The sequence below is a fragment of the Bacillus rossius genome, chromosome 1, assembly GCF_032445375.1.
Source record: "Bacillus rossius redtenbacheri isolate Brsri chromosome 1, Brsri_v3, whole genome shotgun sequence".
NCBI lineage: Eukaryota > Metazoa > Arthropoda > Insecta > Phasmatodea > Bacillidae > Bacillus > Bacillus rossius.
Window position 1 is genome coordinate 212,458,154 of NC_086330.1, and position 17,664 is coordinate 212,475,817.

At 34.4% G+C, this 17,664-nt stretch overlaps 1 protein-coding gene across 4 annotated transcripts in view; it reads left to right on the forward strand.

The window, feature by feature from the left end:
* LOC134527270 (THO complex subunit 1) overlaps positions 1 to 17,664 on the forward strand; it is a 259,110-nt gene that overhangs the window by 192,017 nt on the left and 49,429 nt on the right. For 3 of the 4 annotated variants that reach the window (XM_063359798.1, XM_063359800.1, XM_063359802.1), the window contains one exon: positions 14,700 to 14,847. In XM_063359798.1, the coding sequence (XP_063215868.1) occupies positions 14,700 to 14,847 (148 nt within the window). Of the gene's footprint in view, positions 1 to 266; positions 375 to 482; positions 2,514 to 14,699; positions 14,848 to 17,664 lie in introns of those variants that run through there. The other variant, XM_063359801.1, reaches the window with a different exon arrangement.

A 17,664-nucleotide genomic window follows, 5' to 3' on the forward strand; every position in this document is an offset into this window, starting at 1 on the left:
ACATTATTTAGTTCAATATAAATATATGTATTTTATTCCATATGTCGTAATAAATATAACAAAATGGAAGCCATTTTATATGAAACTGTACATAATTCATTTTTAAAGTGTTAGCATATGGTATTTAAAGAAGAGAAATTCTTAACAAGTTTAATAGTATTGTATTACTTTTCTAAACGTAATTATGTATTGAAATGTTACTTTTGGAAATAATTTAATGGTTACATATCTTAGCCTTTTAATTAAGTTATTCATTTTATTTTCAGAGAAAACTTAGTTTCTCTTACAATTCTTCAACCAGTACCACCTGACGACAAAATTCCTCCAGAGAGTTCGTCAACACACCACCCAGACATAGGCCTATCACCCAATAGGTATGACTATGTTGAAATTTAGCTCGTTAAATTACTGCACAATTTTCTTACTAGTTATTTAATGAGGTATTATTGTACTCTTAAACAGGTTGTTCATTTACTTTTCAGAGTTACAGTCATTTCTGATCAAAGTGACTGTCACAAAAAAGTTAAACCAGATAATATTATCATACAAACACAAGCAAGTTCATCGTGGAAGAACAGTAATGAAATACCCTCAAGAAATCTCTCTGAGCTCTATGGCTGTGATTATTATGATGTAAGTGGTATTGAACCTCTTGACCAAATTTCTGTTGAAAATTATAAATTATAAATTACAAATGAATTATGATTATTTTCCCAGTTCTTTTGTAAAAGAACATTCTCTGACTGGGTGAAGAATATTTAATGTCAACCATTTATTTAATGAAATAAGAAGAATGAGCAGGCATAACAAGGCATTAGATTTTTAGTTTGAAAATATTAACAAAGAAAAGGTATGGAGAGTGTGTATCATTTCCAATGCTCCATGTGTGGTGTGAAAGATAAATTAGTCTCGGACAATCCAAACAAGAAGTGTATGGACATTAACAATGCTTGGGTCAACAGTATGCTACTAACAGGACAATATTTTACCCAAATGAAAGAAATTACATCATCGCTAGACATGCCTTGCTGTTTTAAATATAAATATTACAAATGTGAAAGGCAACTACAGTCTGTTATACATGACATAGCATGGCTTCAAATGGAAGAAGCAGCGAAAGAAGAAGCTCGCCTAGCAGTGGCTGCAGGCTCCGTAGATGCAGAAGGGATTCCCCTTATTACTGTAATAACTGATGGAGCTTGGTGTAAACGATCGTATGGAAATTACAATGCAATGTCGGGAGTGGTAAGTCTTTTGCATTATCAATCATTTATATACTGTTTGCATATCATCAATAGTAAATCCACTAAATATTTGACTGTGTGTATATATATTTTTCCAGGCTTGCATCATTGGTGCTCTTACAAACAAAGTAATTTTCATTAGTGTTAGAAATTCATACTGCTGCATCTGTACCCGTGCGGAGTCAAAGGATATACCTGTCAGTGATCATGTTTGCTATAAAAACTGGAACAAATCTGCTACAGCAATGGAATCAGATATAATTGTTGAGGGGTTTAAGTGTAGTGTTGCAATGCATGGCATTAAATATCACCAGCTGATCGGTAAGAACCTACAAGAAACACTTCTTGATTATTTTTTGCGAACACATTTTCCTTTCAGATATTTTATTTTAAATTTGTGTGTGTGTTTAACTATTGTCACTACATACATCTTTTAAAGTAGATAACAAAAACAATTTTTTGGTAGTTATTGAAAGAGTTATAATACATAATGTATTTGTATTATAGGAGATGGTGATAGCAGCGTAATGCACCAGCTGGAGAAAGCGAAACCTTACGAACATACGTTCGTAATACGAAAAATAGAGTGTGTAAATCACATTCTCAGGAATTACCTCAGATGATTACGCGATATAGCTACGAAGACTAAAAATACATGTGGAAATGTTCCCATAGTGATTAAGAAAGCATTGTGAAACAGGCTACTACCGTACTACGTCTTCGTTATGCCATCACGTGTGCAATTAAAACCAGAAAAGGTGAGAGAGGAATAACTGAACAAGAACGTGTAAAGGAATTACGGAGTGATGTTCACAATGAACCATTTCATGTATTCGGGGACCATTCAAAGTGCAGTGAACGAGAATACTTTTGTGATGGTTCTAGAAGCACAGAAGAGAATATAGTTACAAGTATGAAAAGTATGGGCATGTGGGATGAAATAATGTCAGCAAATAATCTGGTAGTTCATCATGCAGAAAGTCTCTTGAAAAACATGACAACAAATAGAGCTGAGTCTTTTAATAATACAGTTGCAAAGTTTGTTATTGGTAATAGAGTCAACTTTTCTCTCCGTGGTGGATACCTTACCAGAAGTGAACTTTCCGTGATTTCGTGCAATGCAGATGGTAACGAACAAGCCGAAATTCACAAAAAATTCACAAATCACAGTCCTGGTGAATATTCAAAAAAATATTTAAAAGCAAAAAAAAATTCTGCTGAAAAAAAAGAGGCGCTTGGAAAACCCCACAAAAAAGACTAAAAAGAAAATTAACTTTTCAGAAGACTCACATTATGGCAATGTTTCTCAGATACCAGACATGAATCCTGAAGAATATGAAAATAAAAAAGAAGAATTTTTGAGAGGACTTCAGTGTGACAGCAAAAAAAATTCAGGATATCCAGTCATCAACCACTGGACAAAGGCACTTGTTTGACGGCTTCAAATTTCGGAAAAAATATGTCGAATGAGAGAAACAACACCGCGCTCTTAAACAGTTCAATCTATTTTATAGTCAACCTTCTCTGGAAACAAAGCAACTAAATATGGAATTGAGAACGAACCTCATGCAGTCACTCAGCTGGAACAGGAGCTGGGCTTAGTCATAATTCCTTCAGGACTTTTCATTGACGAAAATATGCAATTTCTAGCAGCATCGCCTGATGGGCTCATTGTTAGTGATGGCATCATTGAAATCAAATTCCCTGCAACTGCCAAGACTATGCTTCCTGAAACGGCAATTCTGGAAAAAAAAATTAATTTTTGTGAACTGAAGGATGGAAAAAATGCATCTCAAGATCGGTCATATGTGCATGTACCAAATTCAGGGACAACTTCATATTGCAGGTCACAAATTCTGCCTTTTTTTTGTTTCGACTCCAAAAGGAATGCTTTTTCAGAAAATCACAAAATATGACCATTTCTGGAAAAGTTTAATGGAAGAAAAACTTATACAGTTCTACATGAATTCATTACTGCCAGAGTTGGTGGACCCAAGATTAACCCGCAATGTTCCCATAAGAGAGAACCTAAGTAAATAATACGTAGCAATTTTGTTCATTAACTATGTAAGAAGAACAATATTAAAAATTATATTATAAGTATATTTATAAATAACATATATATTTAAGATGGAAACAAAAACAATATGGAATTTCTTTCCATAACGGTGACAGTGAGTTAACACATTCATAAGCAGAGGGATTGTAATGGGTTGAAAGGATTTATGATATTTACAAACAAGTTTTTGAAGATGTTATGAAGCTCGCTGCTCAATCTTACATTTTATTTGTCAGAACCACACTAACGTGTCATGATGTAGTCCTTCAATGAAGATATTTAGAAAACACGGCGGTTTAATTTCAACTTAAATATTGGGTTTTACAATGTACTTTTTATAGGACTAGTATTTATACAGGTAATATGCCAAGTGTCATTCTGATTGGGAAATGATGTTTAACAAGAAAACCAGTTTAAATGTGCTCGTGCATATGTGTGTGGTGAGTTTGAGAAAACTGAATGCAGAAGGTGGTTTCAAACAGAACATGTAAAATTGGTATCGGCATAAATAAGAAAGTAAAGGTGTGAACATTGTTGAAAAAAAAATGTTTATTTTTGCATTGTTTGTGAATACATTCAAAAATTTAATTAATCTTTAACACAGTTCTATATTTAAAACCAATTTTATTTTGTGGGTTATCTCTGTGCATTATTTTCTTCTTCTATTTTGTTTGGTTTGTGGATTCTTAGGTATATTTCGAAGAAAGACTACCTATTGTTATTGAAGCCGTTACCGAAGCCATCATGAAATCAAACGTTTATGTGTATATACATATACAATTTATGGACACGATACTGCCTTAATTGTGCACAAATCATTTCCAAACTGATAAATAAAATATAGTAATAAAATTTTGGTCGAATTCTTTAATGGGCATAATCCCACCAAAGGGGTAAAATGGGGAAGGTTTTGATTAACTTAACAATCGCTTTAAATCCCATAGTATGACAAATGTTGCATCGTTTGAACGTATTATAACTCGTAGAAGTAATACCAAAAACCTTTGAATACATTTTTGATACGACCAACCATAAATGCAAGGGTCGGAAAAAACATGAGTTTGAGGACAGAAAAGTTCGTAACTTCCTTAGTAGACACATCATCAAATCTGTTAGTGTAGTTTGTAAATGTTATAATTTTTAACAAAATTTTTTGTCTATAACAATTTTTGATAATCCAAATGATTGCTCAAGGGGTTGTAATAGCAAGGGTAGAAATATAAAAAAACTCAATTTATGGTAAAACCCTTAAAAAATTAATTATATAACAATTAATGTTAAATGTATATTTTTATTTTTTATCTAAAACTTTGGTCCAAAACAATTTTTGATTAGACCGCAAGAAGTTGAAAAAAAACTCATGTGGAGATAAAAAGAACTAAACAAAACTTCCGTACCATGTACCTACACTATCAAAGTCATTGATATTTTTACTTAACTTTCTATATATTGTCAAGAACGTTTATATGAAGTAAAATATTATGTTACCAGCCATTACTGCAAGCCGTGGGAATAAAAATGGTTAAAAGACAAAAAAATCATAACTCTTTAGTTGATATACTATCAAAAATGAAATAATTTATTGCAAAATTCCTAAACATTATCCAAAACCTTTGGCTGAAACAATTGTCGATACGACGAACTATTTACAGTTTTAATAGAGGTTGAAAAAAGTTTTATATTTCCTATAAAATATGTTGAAATTTATTTTTAACTATCTTCATATTATCATAAACAGTGATCCAGAGCACATTTTTTTTTGTGACCACTTATTAGTGCAAGGTATGAAAAGTAGTGTTAGAAGGTAATAAATGCGTAGGCGTAATATGAAATACGTTCTATGTTATTCAGTCCTGGATGAATTGAACTAAATATTTTAAATTGAACTAAATATTTTAAAATAGTTTTGGGCCATGGAATAAGACAGTGTTCATTCGATCAATTTTGAATATTGTAGAACGTACATGATGCTTAAAAAGTTTCAGAAGTTTATAGAAGTTTTTTGAACATTTCATGAAGCGATAGGTACTTCGAAATCTACCTAAACCTGTAGTCTGTGCCGAGAGGGATGGATTTCGATTACTCAATTTATCATACTGTGTAGTGCAGTGCTTACGAAGAAAGTTAAATGACAAAAATTTATTTTGCAGCTGCCTTGAAGAAAATGTTTTTGCTGTAAGGTATATTTTTATTTTGTTACTTGAAGATTTAATATTATTGAATAAATATTTTTCTTTGATGATTTAGATTCGTTTCATTTTTATCAAACTTTTTTAAAACTAATCTACTTTTTATTTCATAGTCTATCAAACATTCTTAAACTTAAAAAAAAATTCCATTATCAAAACTCAAAATGTAACAGCCGTTAGTAAAAATGTGTGTCTTTAAAATCAGTAGTAGGGATATTTTAAATACAAATAATTTAAGTCTGGAAATTTGCCTGTTTGCCTACGTATTTTTGACACCCTTGTGACTGATTAAAACTGCCCGCGCCCTTGGTGCAGAAATGCTGTTAATTTAGTAACCATCAAAATTTAAAAAATATATAGTCAAAAATTAAGAAAAAGTTCAATAGTTAAACTTTTTTGGTATTAAATATATGTAAATTAAAATGCTCTTTCACAGCGTGACTGTACTGGTGGCACCATAGAGGTTTTCAAGTAGTTTTGCGAATAACCGGGAAAACATCACATTGTAACAACCATCAATGTAAAGTAGTGTCCAGACATGTATTTTTAAGTCAGTAATTCAGACAGAATTATTTTTTACGTATGCAGTCACATTTGTCTGTGTGACATACACAATAACTTAGTGTTAACATGTTACTATCAACCACTAAAATAAGTATTTTTCTATATCGCTACACTAAAAATACATGCAATTGGCACGCCGGCTACGGTAAACTAAAGGACTCAGAGTGATTGAGACACATGGCGAGGCGGCAGGGCAGCTCTTATTTGGCCAGCAGTGTCGGCGTGGGGAGGAGGGTGGGTACTAGTAGGGTGGGGCAGTGAGGAGGAGATAAGAGTTGTTCCGAATCTCGCCACTCAGCTCCGAGCAAGAACGACATGCTATGTACGCGGTCACGCGTTTACTCTCTAGCCAGACGGCGCCCTTAAACTACGAACACGCTTACAATACTCATAGTTTTAAACTGAAAACAACTATAATTCACTAGTTCTACAAGTGCTGCGGTCTCTCAATGAGCTAGTTTGTTGTGCCCCGCTGCTACCGGCCCTGCGAGAGATGTAGCTGTGACATTGCAACCCCTTTGATAGGGACAACGGCGAACCTAGCCTTGGCGCACACGTCGCACTTCTGCCTGCGGAGCAAGAGGATTGAGAAGCAAGTACGTTGGCAACACTGCAGCGCTATCAGCTGTCTTTGGAGTCGCGTGGGTTTCCTTATTACGCACGCAACCATTCAATAACAATCACACACTCTTTAGCAAAAGTTTGAAGCATAGTCTAAATATGAACAACTTCTTATTTATTCCTGATAATTATTTAGATGAGAAACAGAAAATTTATATAAATACACATCATATTGATAATCCTTCACATCATATTTGCTTTGTATAACATATACAATAAAGAGAATACTTACAGTTTAGGAGTTCCAGGAATAGTCATAAGGAAAGCTTCACTTGTTGACGAACACGGCTGAGAAGTTTCATTCTGCTCTGCATTTTTCCTGTAAACAATTAAATTATTTGAATTGAATATGGCTGCATCTGTACAGTTAAAGGCGAATGTGTATTATGTAAGTTAATATATCACCAAAACCCGTAATTAAGCATTAATATACCGAATATGTACCAGATTTAATCAACCTGTGGGGCATTAAACATAAAATATCTATCCTGAGTTCTATGCCATTGCCAATATCACAAAATTCGCCCTAAAAAGTAAATCACATCTATGTTGTGAAAAGTGGCGAGGGTTTCCTATAAAGTAAAATCTAATAGAATCAAATATTAATTTAATTCTGTATATGTGGAAATAAGTATGTGACTTACCTCAGGATTTTTGAATCTGTTTCAGTTTCGTTAGCCTTGGCTTTTTTCTCCATCCAAAACTTCTGCTTGATCTTTGCCCTCTTGCTTTTTTTACGAGAGCGGCTCGGTGGTGGTTTAGACTTCGGCATGAAGCATGGAAGTTACACGAATAACAAATTCACTTACGAAAGTAATCAGAAACACAAAATGCGCGCGAAAATGTTTCTTTGCCGTACGCGGCGAGGCTGGTAGAGCTCCTCGACGTAGTTACAAGAAATGACGCCTTGAGCGCCAAGAACGGCCACGCGGAGACGAGGGTCGCGCTGGAAAGAAAGACCAAGTCGGTATCTCCCGCAGGAGCGACACGCTTCTACAGTTATTCATACACCATTGCTGTATTTCTCATCGTAAATATATAAACCACATCAGCATAAAGTAAACAGTCTAGGCTATAGCCTCTGGAAGTATGAATTCATAATATCCCTAAACTAATTTTATTTTGTTTGTAAATATTGACAATGGTTAATTTTAATTAATGGTCAATGACTCAATGAATGAAGTGCAGAAGAGTTATATGGATCATATAGGAGTTCTACGATTTTAATTAATGTATATTATTTTGTTCATTTTAGAGGTTATCGTCAATAATAATTATTGTAGTTTATGCTTAATGCATAAAGGTATTTTATTGAAAAATAGATAATTATTGAATTTAATTGACTATAGAAATTAATGATGGGAAATATTTAAGTTTTAAAGGCTTTTTTTTTGTGAGTATCCTAGTCATGTATGGGCTTTTTTTTTATAAAACTACAAAACACCGAAATCCTTAATTTTTAAAACGAAATTAACATAAATATAAAACCATATTTTCCTGTCCCTACACATACATCAGTGTGCAAATTTCAGTTCGTAAACTTTTCGGTACACACAACCCACATTTAGGCAAATCACACTAAATGTCCTTTTATTATCTCTCTGCAATCTGCAGAACTTGTTACCGTGATTACATCCTCGTAAAACTCATCTTTAAGTTGAGAAGGCTTTCATCTCAGTCACACACTTATGATATCATGTGCAATACTTCTTATTTTGCTAAATTTTTCCTCCACATTATCCAAACATTCCGTATTCACCTCATCTCGAAACTTTTCAAATTTATTGCCAATGTTTACATGTTCATGCCCAATAAATTCAACATTTTCTTTTAACATTGTTACTTCCCTTTCAGCAGTTTCCAAATTATCTTATTCCCTTTCCACTTGTGATTCACAGCTCTCAACTCTTGATTCACATGATAAAATTTGATTGGTTACATTAGCATGCATATTTTTAATTTCAGTTCTCATTTTTACCAATTCCTGTCGGATTTCCTGTTGCCCCTGTGCAATTTGTTGTTGTGTTGCAATTAAAATTTGAATCATCTGTTCGGACCCCCCCCCCCCCTCCCCATCACCTCACTTTGAATAGGTCCTGCAGGATGTTCCATTTTACCAGATATTTCCTGGGGACCTGGAAAATCCTGTGTTTAAATTTAGTTGGTTTTACACATCACTGCAGTGATAATTAGAACAAAATAAGTTTCAAAATTACAACTTTAGTTGACTTTTGTTTGTTGCTCTGTCCCATGTAGTCCCGCATGTGACGATCTTGAAGTTCTACATAGTTCCCGCAATATGACGATCTCTATGTCCCGCGATGCGATGATTTTGAAGTTCTGCGATGCGACAATCTCGACGTTCTGCGATGTCCCGTGATGCGACAATCGCGAAGTTTTGCATGTGAAAACGATGTGACAATCTCGAAGTTCTGCGTGCTGGACACCCCTGGGTCTCGCAGCTTCGATCTCTCGTGGTTTTCACGACGTGTAGACAAAGCAATAGTTGAAACAGTCAGGCGGTAAACAGCACAGCCGATGAATGATGGATGTGTATAAACTTTGAAATTCTTGACGTATTATTTTGAGGAAAAAAATGTTCATTGAAAATTTTACTAACTCATGGCGTGTAGAAGTCCGTGCCAGCCACACATTGGGCCGCCAAATGTTACCACTTACCACCTCCGGCAAGCTCAAATTTGGTAATGAGTGGAACATACAGGTTACATGTCACGAAGAAATTAGAAATTTATACACAAAGTTCGATGTATTACCTGTTTTATTTATTCATGTAAAAATTACACTATATTCTGGACAGAATAAATAAAAATTAAATATACATAAAAAAATGTATATACAGTAGAAGCTCATTTTTTCGTACCCACGATATACGAATTCCCGCGATTAACGTATTATTTTACATGCGCTTTCAATTTCCCTATACTAATAATGCATTCTTTTCCCGCCTTGTGCAAAAGCATTTCCCACTGTTTACGTAGAATTAGTGCTGTATTTCCTGGCAAACCATCGGAAAATTTAGAGAAAACAATAAATTCTCAAAACGAATAGGGTGAAGTTTAATTATTAAGCATTACTGCATGAGTGTATGGTCACCACAGCTTTGTACGCCATTGTAAACAACTTACTTTTTTTTTGTGCCACGTGCTATTGTACACCATACGACCATGAATCAAACGTATGGTGACATAAACATGAAAATTAATAAGTACTTTTCTTAGCGTTCCCCTTTAATCTTAAATGTATTATGCATGAAAATAAAGGTGAAAACTCACATTTTAAATACACAAAAGAGCGGATTACTCTTCCATTATTAAAATACGTTTTAAGCAACGTACGAGTTTCCTATAATATGGCGTCTTCGTGCATATTCGGCGATGTTCATTTTAACATATTAGAAACATTCTAAAAAGTCAAATGGCTGCAATGAATATCCAAACAATGCAATGGCAATTTAACTTCTATTCTTCAACGTAAACAATTATATTGATGGTGGTAGCTATCGTTTTATAGTATAATTTCTCAAAAAATCTGAAATTAATAAAACTTTAACACGTGATTAAATACAAAGTTCAGAAATCAATTGTGTTACAAAATTTCAGCACCAAGTGGCTATATCAAGATGCTTCAACGTTCTCATCTCTTACACAAGAACAGCAAATTTCATGTTTAACTTTCGGAAATAATGAAGAACGGAGATATTGGATACATTTATAATTTTAATTATGTGAGATAGTGAAATTCTAGTTAATATATAAAAACGTATCCGTCTGTGACATATTATTTAGTGTGGTATATATTTTATTATTGTTTCCCATATAGTGAGATGATAAAAAAAATTTGAACATATCCCTCATTTTGCGTTTTCCCGGTTTTTACATTTTTTTGTCCTGGTCACTTAAAATATGTAAAAATGAGGTTCTACTGTATAAAACACTGAGCCATCGCCTTACCATGGCCTGCTCGGGCCGCCGCCCGAACGACGGCTCGGCACGGTGCTCGGACAATGACTAACTTTACAGCCTTCCTTTCCTTCGTGCGTGCAGTGTCCTGGGCTCACTGACGTAATTTTCAGCCAATCACGGCGCATGGTAACAGAGGCTTCCACGAAATGCTTACTTCTGTTCTCACAACCCAGCAATTTTGTATCTTTCTCGCACTCCTGTGACCATGACTCACACGCCTAGCTTGTGAAACAAAGCCTCGGTCGTGGGAAAAAATGAAGGAAAATTACGAGAAAAATAAACTTGTGAATTTTAAAAATAAAAACAATAAACCTGGAGATTTTTTTCACAATAACTTTGAAAAAGGAAAAAAACTTTACATCATTTGAAAACCTAACCTGAAATTTGACAAAAAAAATTTATAACAAATTATTTATTACTGGATTGCATGAGGAAGGCTGTAATCTGGGTTGTTACAAGGTAATCTTTTTGTATCTCTGCTATGGTTTGGGTTAAAACATTATGCCTGCGTCATGTGTGTTTCCATTTTCTTTTCTCTTACAAAATGAGTTTGTGTTGTAAATTAAGTTCAAAGTGCGTTATACAAACAGTTAGAAATATAGGGAAGTTAATGTTTGTCAATAACTGAAGCATTAAAAAAAACAATAATGTATAATTTAGTGATGGCCCGATATCCAAAAACCCGATACCGATACCGATTCCGATATTTCCAAATTTACCGATCCGATAACTGATACCCGATATTCCGATATTCTGATAATAGGCCTATCTCATTTCTAACACTGATTCTATAAAATTGTGGTTCTGGAGTATTGTTAGCGACAATAATGAAAAATGTTAAATATTAATAAAAAATACATATGTGAATGTACTATATTATTTTTATTAAATGTAAAATATAGTAAATTCACATTAAATGAAAGCTAATAATGAATTTATCATAATGGCCTACAAATAAACTCTCTAAATTCAAGGTCTTAAAAATTTAAATTGTTTTTCAAGGCCAGATAAAGCAATATTCTGGTGTAGGTATTCCTACAGTCTGCAAAAAACATATTGTAACTACAAGGAAACAAATTTCAGATTTTTGTGGAGAAATGTTGAGAAATATTGTAGCTGTCCGGTATTAGTCTCTAGTGTATTTGCTTATAATGTATTAATTACAAGCCACTGCATGTACTGAGTCCAGTGTCTCAACTGTAATCTACGAAAAATACCGTCCGAAAAACGGGAAGCCCACAATTCACGTAGTTTCGGTTCCCTGCAAGAATTTCCGAAGATTTCCGAAGTTTATTAACGCCACTTCAGCCGCTAAATCATAAGTTCAAGCATGTTGTGACTGACCTAACCTAACCTAACACTTCGATTTTTTTACAAGAGTCTAGCGACAGCAATGCTACCTTCCTGCAACTGGCCGCAAATGCCGATCCTTTCCGAAGTTAGCCGATCGGGAGCGCCTACCCCATGGATGTTTTTTATTTTTAAGCGCACGTTTTTTCTCTCCAGTATAAAAATGCCACATAGACTGTTTAGTGGATGGTTGGTTATATTAGGTAAGTATAGCTACATTAAAATTACTGTAAAATCATTTTATGGTTGCTTAGCAAATAACTTTTTAATATGTAGCTATCCAGCGCTAGGAAACAGTTTACATGATTTCACAGTATCTTTAATGTAGCTATCCTAACCAAATCAACCGTCCACAAAGTTTTAAAGTATTTATAATGTAGCTAACCTAACCTAATTGACCATTAGTTATCATGTCCTTACCTGAAAATTACAATTTAATTAATAAATATACTTTTATTTGCATTCATTATTCAAATATATTTATTACTTTTGAAATGTTACGTGATCGTATTTATTTTTACAAGTACAAAAAAAAGTTCGTACCTGCCGGGATTCGAACCGTCAACCTTACGTTTAGATGATAGCGCCGCTGAGCGCTCAGCCACGAGGCCATATTTGATGATTGGAAGTTTCAGATGACATATATGATCGTGCCGCCGGCCCCGGAACGAGCCTGAGCGGTGCGGCAGCCGGCCCCGGAACGAGCGTAAGCGGTGCGGCAGTTGCAGGAAGGTAGCATTGCTGTCGCTAGACTCTTTTTTTTTAATTTCAATTTTTGAGAGAAATCCGAAGTTGCACGAACGTGGTAGGGAACCTAAACTACGTGAGTTGTAGGCTACCGCCGAAAAACATCAAACTTTTGTACCCTTTGTAAAATTTCATCACGGTAAACGACATGCTAGAAAGGAAGGTCTTCAAGTAGTAAATTTTGTGACCATTGTTCAAGTGTATCACTCCATTTATTGGTGCGAAAACACGTTAAAAATACGTGAAAAGTAATTTCAATACAACTTTGAAACGTACTGCAGAGTTTATAAAACCACACATCTTTATTTATGTTGTTTTCAATGCACTCAATATAGCCAACATAATACCTTTACTGGAAACTTGCCCTACGTAAACACGTTTCATATTTTAGCTTTTGTAAAAACTTACGTTATGTTTTTGTGTAGAACAGCAGTTGGCGACCATGAAACGACACGGAAATAGTGATGGGCAGAACGGATCTTTTGACCGAATCGGTTCTTTTGGATCAGTTCCGTGAGATGATTCGTTCAGAACGATTCGTTCATCTCGGTCAATTCGTTCTTTTCTGTGTATGGGATCTGGCTCTTTTATCAGGTGTCGTAACTCGTTCATCCTTTAGAGTATTACGTACGTGTTTTTGTATTTGAATTTGAACATTGCTTTCCGTAGCCAGTGAATCACAGTTGCGTATATGAAACAAGATTATTTATATTTTATTACTTTTTAAGTTACAAATATTAATATATAGGCTATTTACACTCTAGTGACAGTAAAGTGTTTACATGTAGACCAACACATTTAGAGAAAAAAGACAAAAATTTAATACTACTGCAATTCAGTATGAAGAGAAACAAATGAAGTACATTAATTAACCCAAAAATGGTAAGTGTGAACATTTGTAGTTACTTTCCCTGTTATTTTTTAATTCATACTTTTTTTTTTTTTAGTTTTTTATTTCCAAATTTGTGTATGTGAATGTGAAAAAGCAATTTTAAACCACTACTTAACAGTTGACATTTTCAGGTATAGATACTTTTCATGTTACCCTATTTTATTTGATCAGTTATCGTTTGCTCTTGTGAACATGCGCACGCTGTGATTACTAATTCTTCAGACTCCTGACGTCATGAATCATTTTACGAACGAATCAGACCGGGCGCGTGACTGGTTCTCTCGTCTCGTTCTCTCGTTCTCTCCGCGTTTTCGTTCTTCCGAATCTTTCAAGGTACCGGCTCTCAAAGAGCCGGTTCTTTACATCGCGAACGAATCGCAAGATTTCGTTCTCTCAAAGATTCGTTCTTTTTGAACGAATCGTTCACGAACGACCCATCACTACCCGGAAAGAAAATGTCTGTTATATCAAGCAGCAACTTTATTCTTCTTCATGTTTACTTACGGCTACACCACTTATTAAATTAAATATCGTAATTATTTTCGTTTATGTTTTCAATTTATGTACACATAATGAACTTCGAAAATTCATCAAGCGAAAACATTTTGGGAATATCTGAAACGAATAAATTGAAATATGCACTAATGACTGGGATTTGTGTACACATGGAAGAATTGTACCATCGGGATGCATTGCAGTATCAGAAAGAAGAAATAGGCTTGAAATTGTTTCTGTGGAAAATATGCTTGAAATTACTAGGTAATATGGTGACGTGAAGATAGATAAATTACGCCCGCGGAAAATAAACTTGGAATTACGGTTAAGGTTATGTGAGAAGTATTATTGGCGAGAGCAAACATCGGTTATCAAAATATCAAAAGTATTTACCGATGTCCGATATTGAAAAATGTGCCAATATTACCGATCTCCGATATCGAATATCGGCCATCACTAGTATAAGTTATTATTATCACATTAAAGGAATGTTACACTGTCAGCACCCTAGTGCTGTGTTTCCACAGAGGTGAGTGTGTGTGTGTGTGTGTGCAGGAAGATAAACGATGGTAACTTTGGGTGGCGTGCGCTGCGGCTGCTGGCTCGGAGGAGCCCACACTTCTTCACGCACAGCAACAACCCCATCAACAAACTGCCCGACTACCTGGAGATGATGATCAAGAGGATTATGAAGGACCGGCCGGTGAGGCTCTGCGCTTGTCGATTCTTGTCATGCTTTCTTACTTGTTCTAAACATTGCAGCAGAACTATTAAAGAAGGTAGATATCATGTTAATCTTGAATTTATTACCAGGAAAATCCTACTTACTACTAGAGAGATCGTAACAAACTTCTACTTTACAATTTATAATTAAAATTTTGTTCTATAATTTACATTTTCTATTAAAATATTTAATATGTATTTTTTCTATCCAGCTTTTCAAATTTTTAACAGTCTAGTTACTTCTAGAAGATGACTTTATTAATAATATGCCTTGTGTTTATTCTTGGCTATTAGCACATACATGTACCATACTGGTGCTTACTTGTAATTTAACTTGTATCATAATCGAGATGTTTCGAAAATAAGCTTAAACAAAACAGCTGACAAAAATTTATTTCATGAGAACGCCAAACAGGGTCATGCCAATTATTCTAAGAAGTGGAGAAGGGTGGGTAATAAATTTTTATATCTTTGAATGACGGTTATAGTGGTGTGAGATTTTTTATGTTATATCAGGCCTACCGATTTTACGGATTTTATGGATTTTATCAGTTTTCGCGAAATTCAGGCCCTCAAACGGATTCCCGGATTTGACTATATTATCACTTTTTTATTATTAAAAAAAAGAGCGGTGCGTGTTGAAGTGTATCAAATTGTCCACTTTTAATTGTGAGGTTTTCTTACACAATTCTTTTTGAACTTTGTGTATACTCTTATGTTATCATTTAATTAATTACAGATTTTTTCAGAAGCAATTCTATTAACCGAACACATGGCCACATAGGTTACTGTGGCATGTGGCACAAAAAAAATTTTTGGTTGTTTACAGTGGCAAACAAAGTTGCAGTGACCCCATGCAATAACATATAATAAACTTTACATTATTCACTATCAACTTTTATTGTTCTGTCTAAAAAAATTCCGATGGTTTGGTATTAAATTTTATTTCTTTCACACGTGGCACAAAATGTCCACGTGTGAGAGAAATGGCAAACAACATTTTCCAACACTGCAAGTAGGCAAGAGCAGTTGATTCTCCCTCACAGTAATCTGAGTTTAGAGTGAGCATTCAGCCAATTGAAACTCATCAAAACAGCACATTGGTCATCTTTGCAGACACCAATGCCAAATGCTTTGATGCAAGTATTTGCTATAGACTGTCTCACTCTTAGATTGCAGTATGTGGCGTATGACGTGCGTTGTTGCCAAATCTATCACATTACAAATTCAGGAGATGTGTTTTTCTAGAATTCTGACTGCACAAGAAGCATTTTAAGAACTCATATCATAATTTATAATATTTTATACTATCATGCCTATAAATTAGTAATAAATTGCTTTTTTTTACTCTAACTTAAAAAACAACAAACGTTCGCACACATTCATTTCTACGAATTCGTAGGAAAATTTTAAAGTGAACTTGATAAAGAAATTAATTACAACACTTAACTTTAATCACTATTGCTTCCACTGACCAAAGTTGACAAAGCTTCCTTAATTGCGTTGTTCACACACATGTGTTTTGTAAAATATTCAAATACTTTCAACACAATCTTATCTTTCCTCCCTCGTAACCTATCAATGAAGTTTATTTTCTGTTACACCTATAGTTTACATTTATATAATCCACATAAAGGCAGTGAATAAATAACCCATCAAAAGTGTAGCTGTAATGAGTCACCGGACACAACGCGTTGCATGGTCCCGAGACATGGCACAAACTGTCAGGCTGGTTTTCAGAAATAGGTATGTGTCGAAGGAAATAGCTAAACTTAGGAATACTTTATCTTTGAACTTGCTTGCTTCTCCAAAAACACGGCCATATTTCCTCTTACAAAGCAGTTATGGAGCCAGCCTCTATTACAGCGTACTCTTGCGCTGATAAGACAGATCTTACAGCTATGGACACGAAAACTGTAGGAGTAATTGAGATGGAGTTGCTTTTAAAAACAAATTCTATTCATTGTGAACATCTTTCACGCTTTCGACCCCCATTTAACTTTACGAAGAAACAAGGACAGCGCTAATGGAAGTCGACTTGTGTTGGGAAAAGAGTGAATGCTCCCATTTACTTCCACACTGCAGTCTCAGAATGGGATACTCTTTAAGCAACAATAGGGTGAATTTAAGCTCATTCTTCAGTTGAGGAAGAAAGCAATAAATCTTTAAAAAAAAGTAATTGAGTTTGTGAAAGACAGTAATTACTTTAACTTGTAACCCTATCCAGAGGGTAGAACAAAATGTTAACTAACAACCAAAAACAGAATAGAGCTGAAAACATGTTATCTCAACAAAACCTCTGGATGAGTCACTAGATGGAAGTTCATCAGTAATAATGTACAGAATGACTTAATTCTTGATCTTTTCTAAAATTTTATTTTTACTTAAAGGATGTTCATTTTTAAAAATCAACAAATGGATACCATATAATAAATACAAGTATTTGTTACTAAAGTTTAATACTAAGTCTAAAGCCTTAAATGTTAGTTAGCCAAATTTCCGCATGCAGTTTTCTTTTCAAAATGTCACAATGTTCACAAAAAAGTATTTAGGTTCTTAGCAGGTGCCTGATTCAATACTGTAAGCCCAGTAGAAACAAGAGGTGCATCATGTAGCTTAAGTTCAATGAATGGTGAGATTACGAAAATTTGCTATTTTTTTATCTTCGTAAAGTTTGCAAAATTTATTCCCTATTGCCTTCCATGTATTGCAATACCTACTCAAAATTAATATAAACTTGCATTTAGTCATCTCACTTTTACTGAAGTTTTTTGGCACAAAGACTTTTTCACCTACA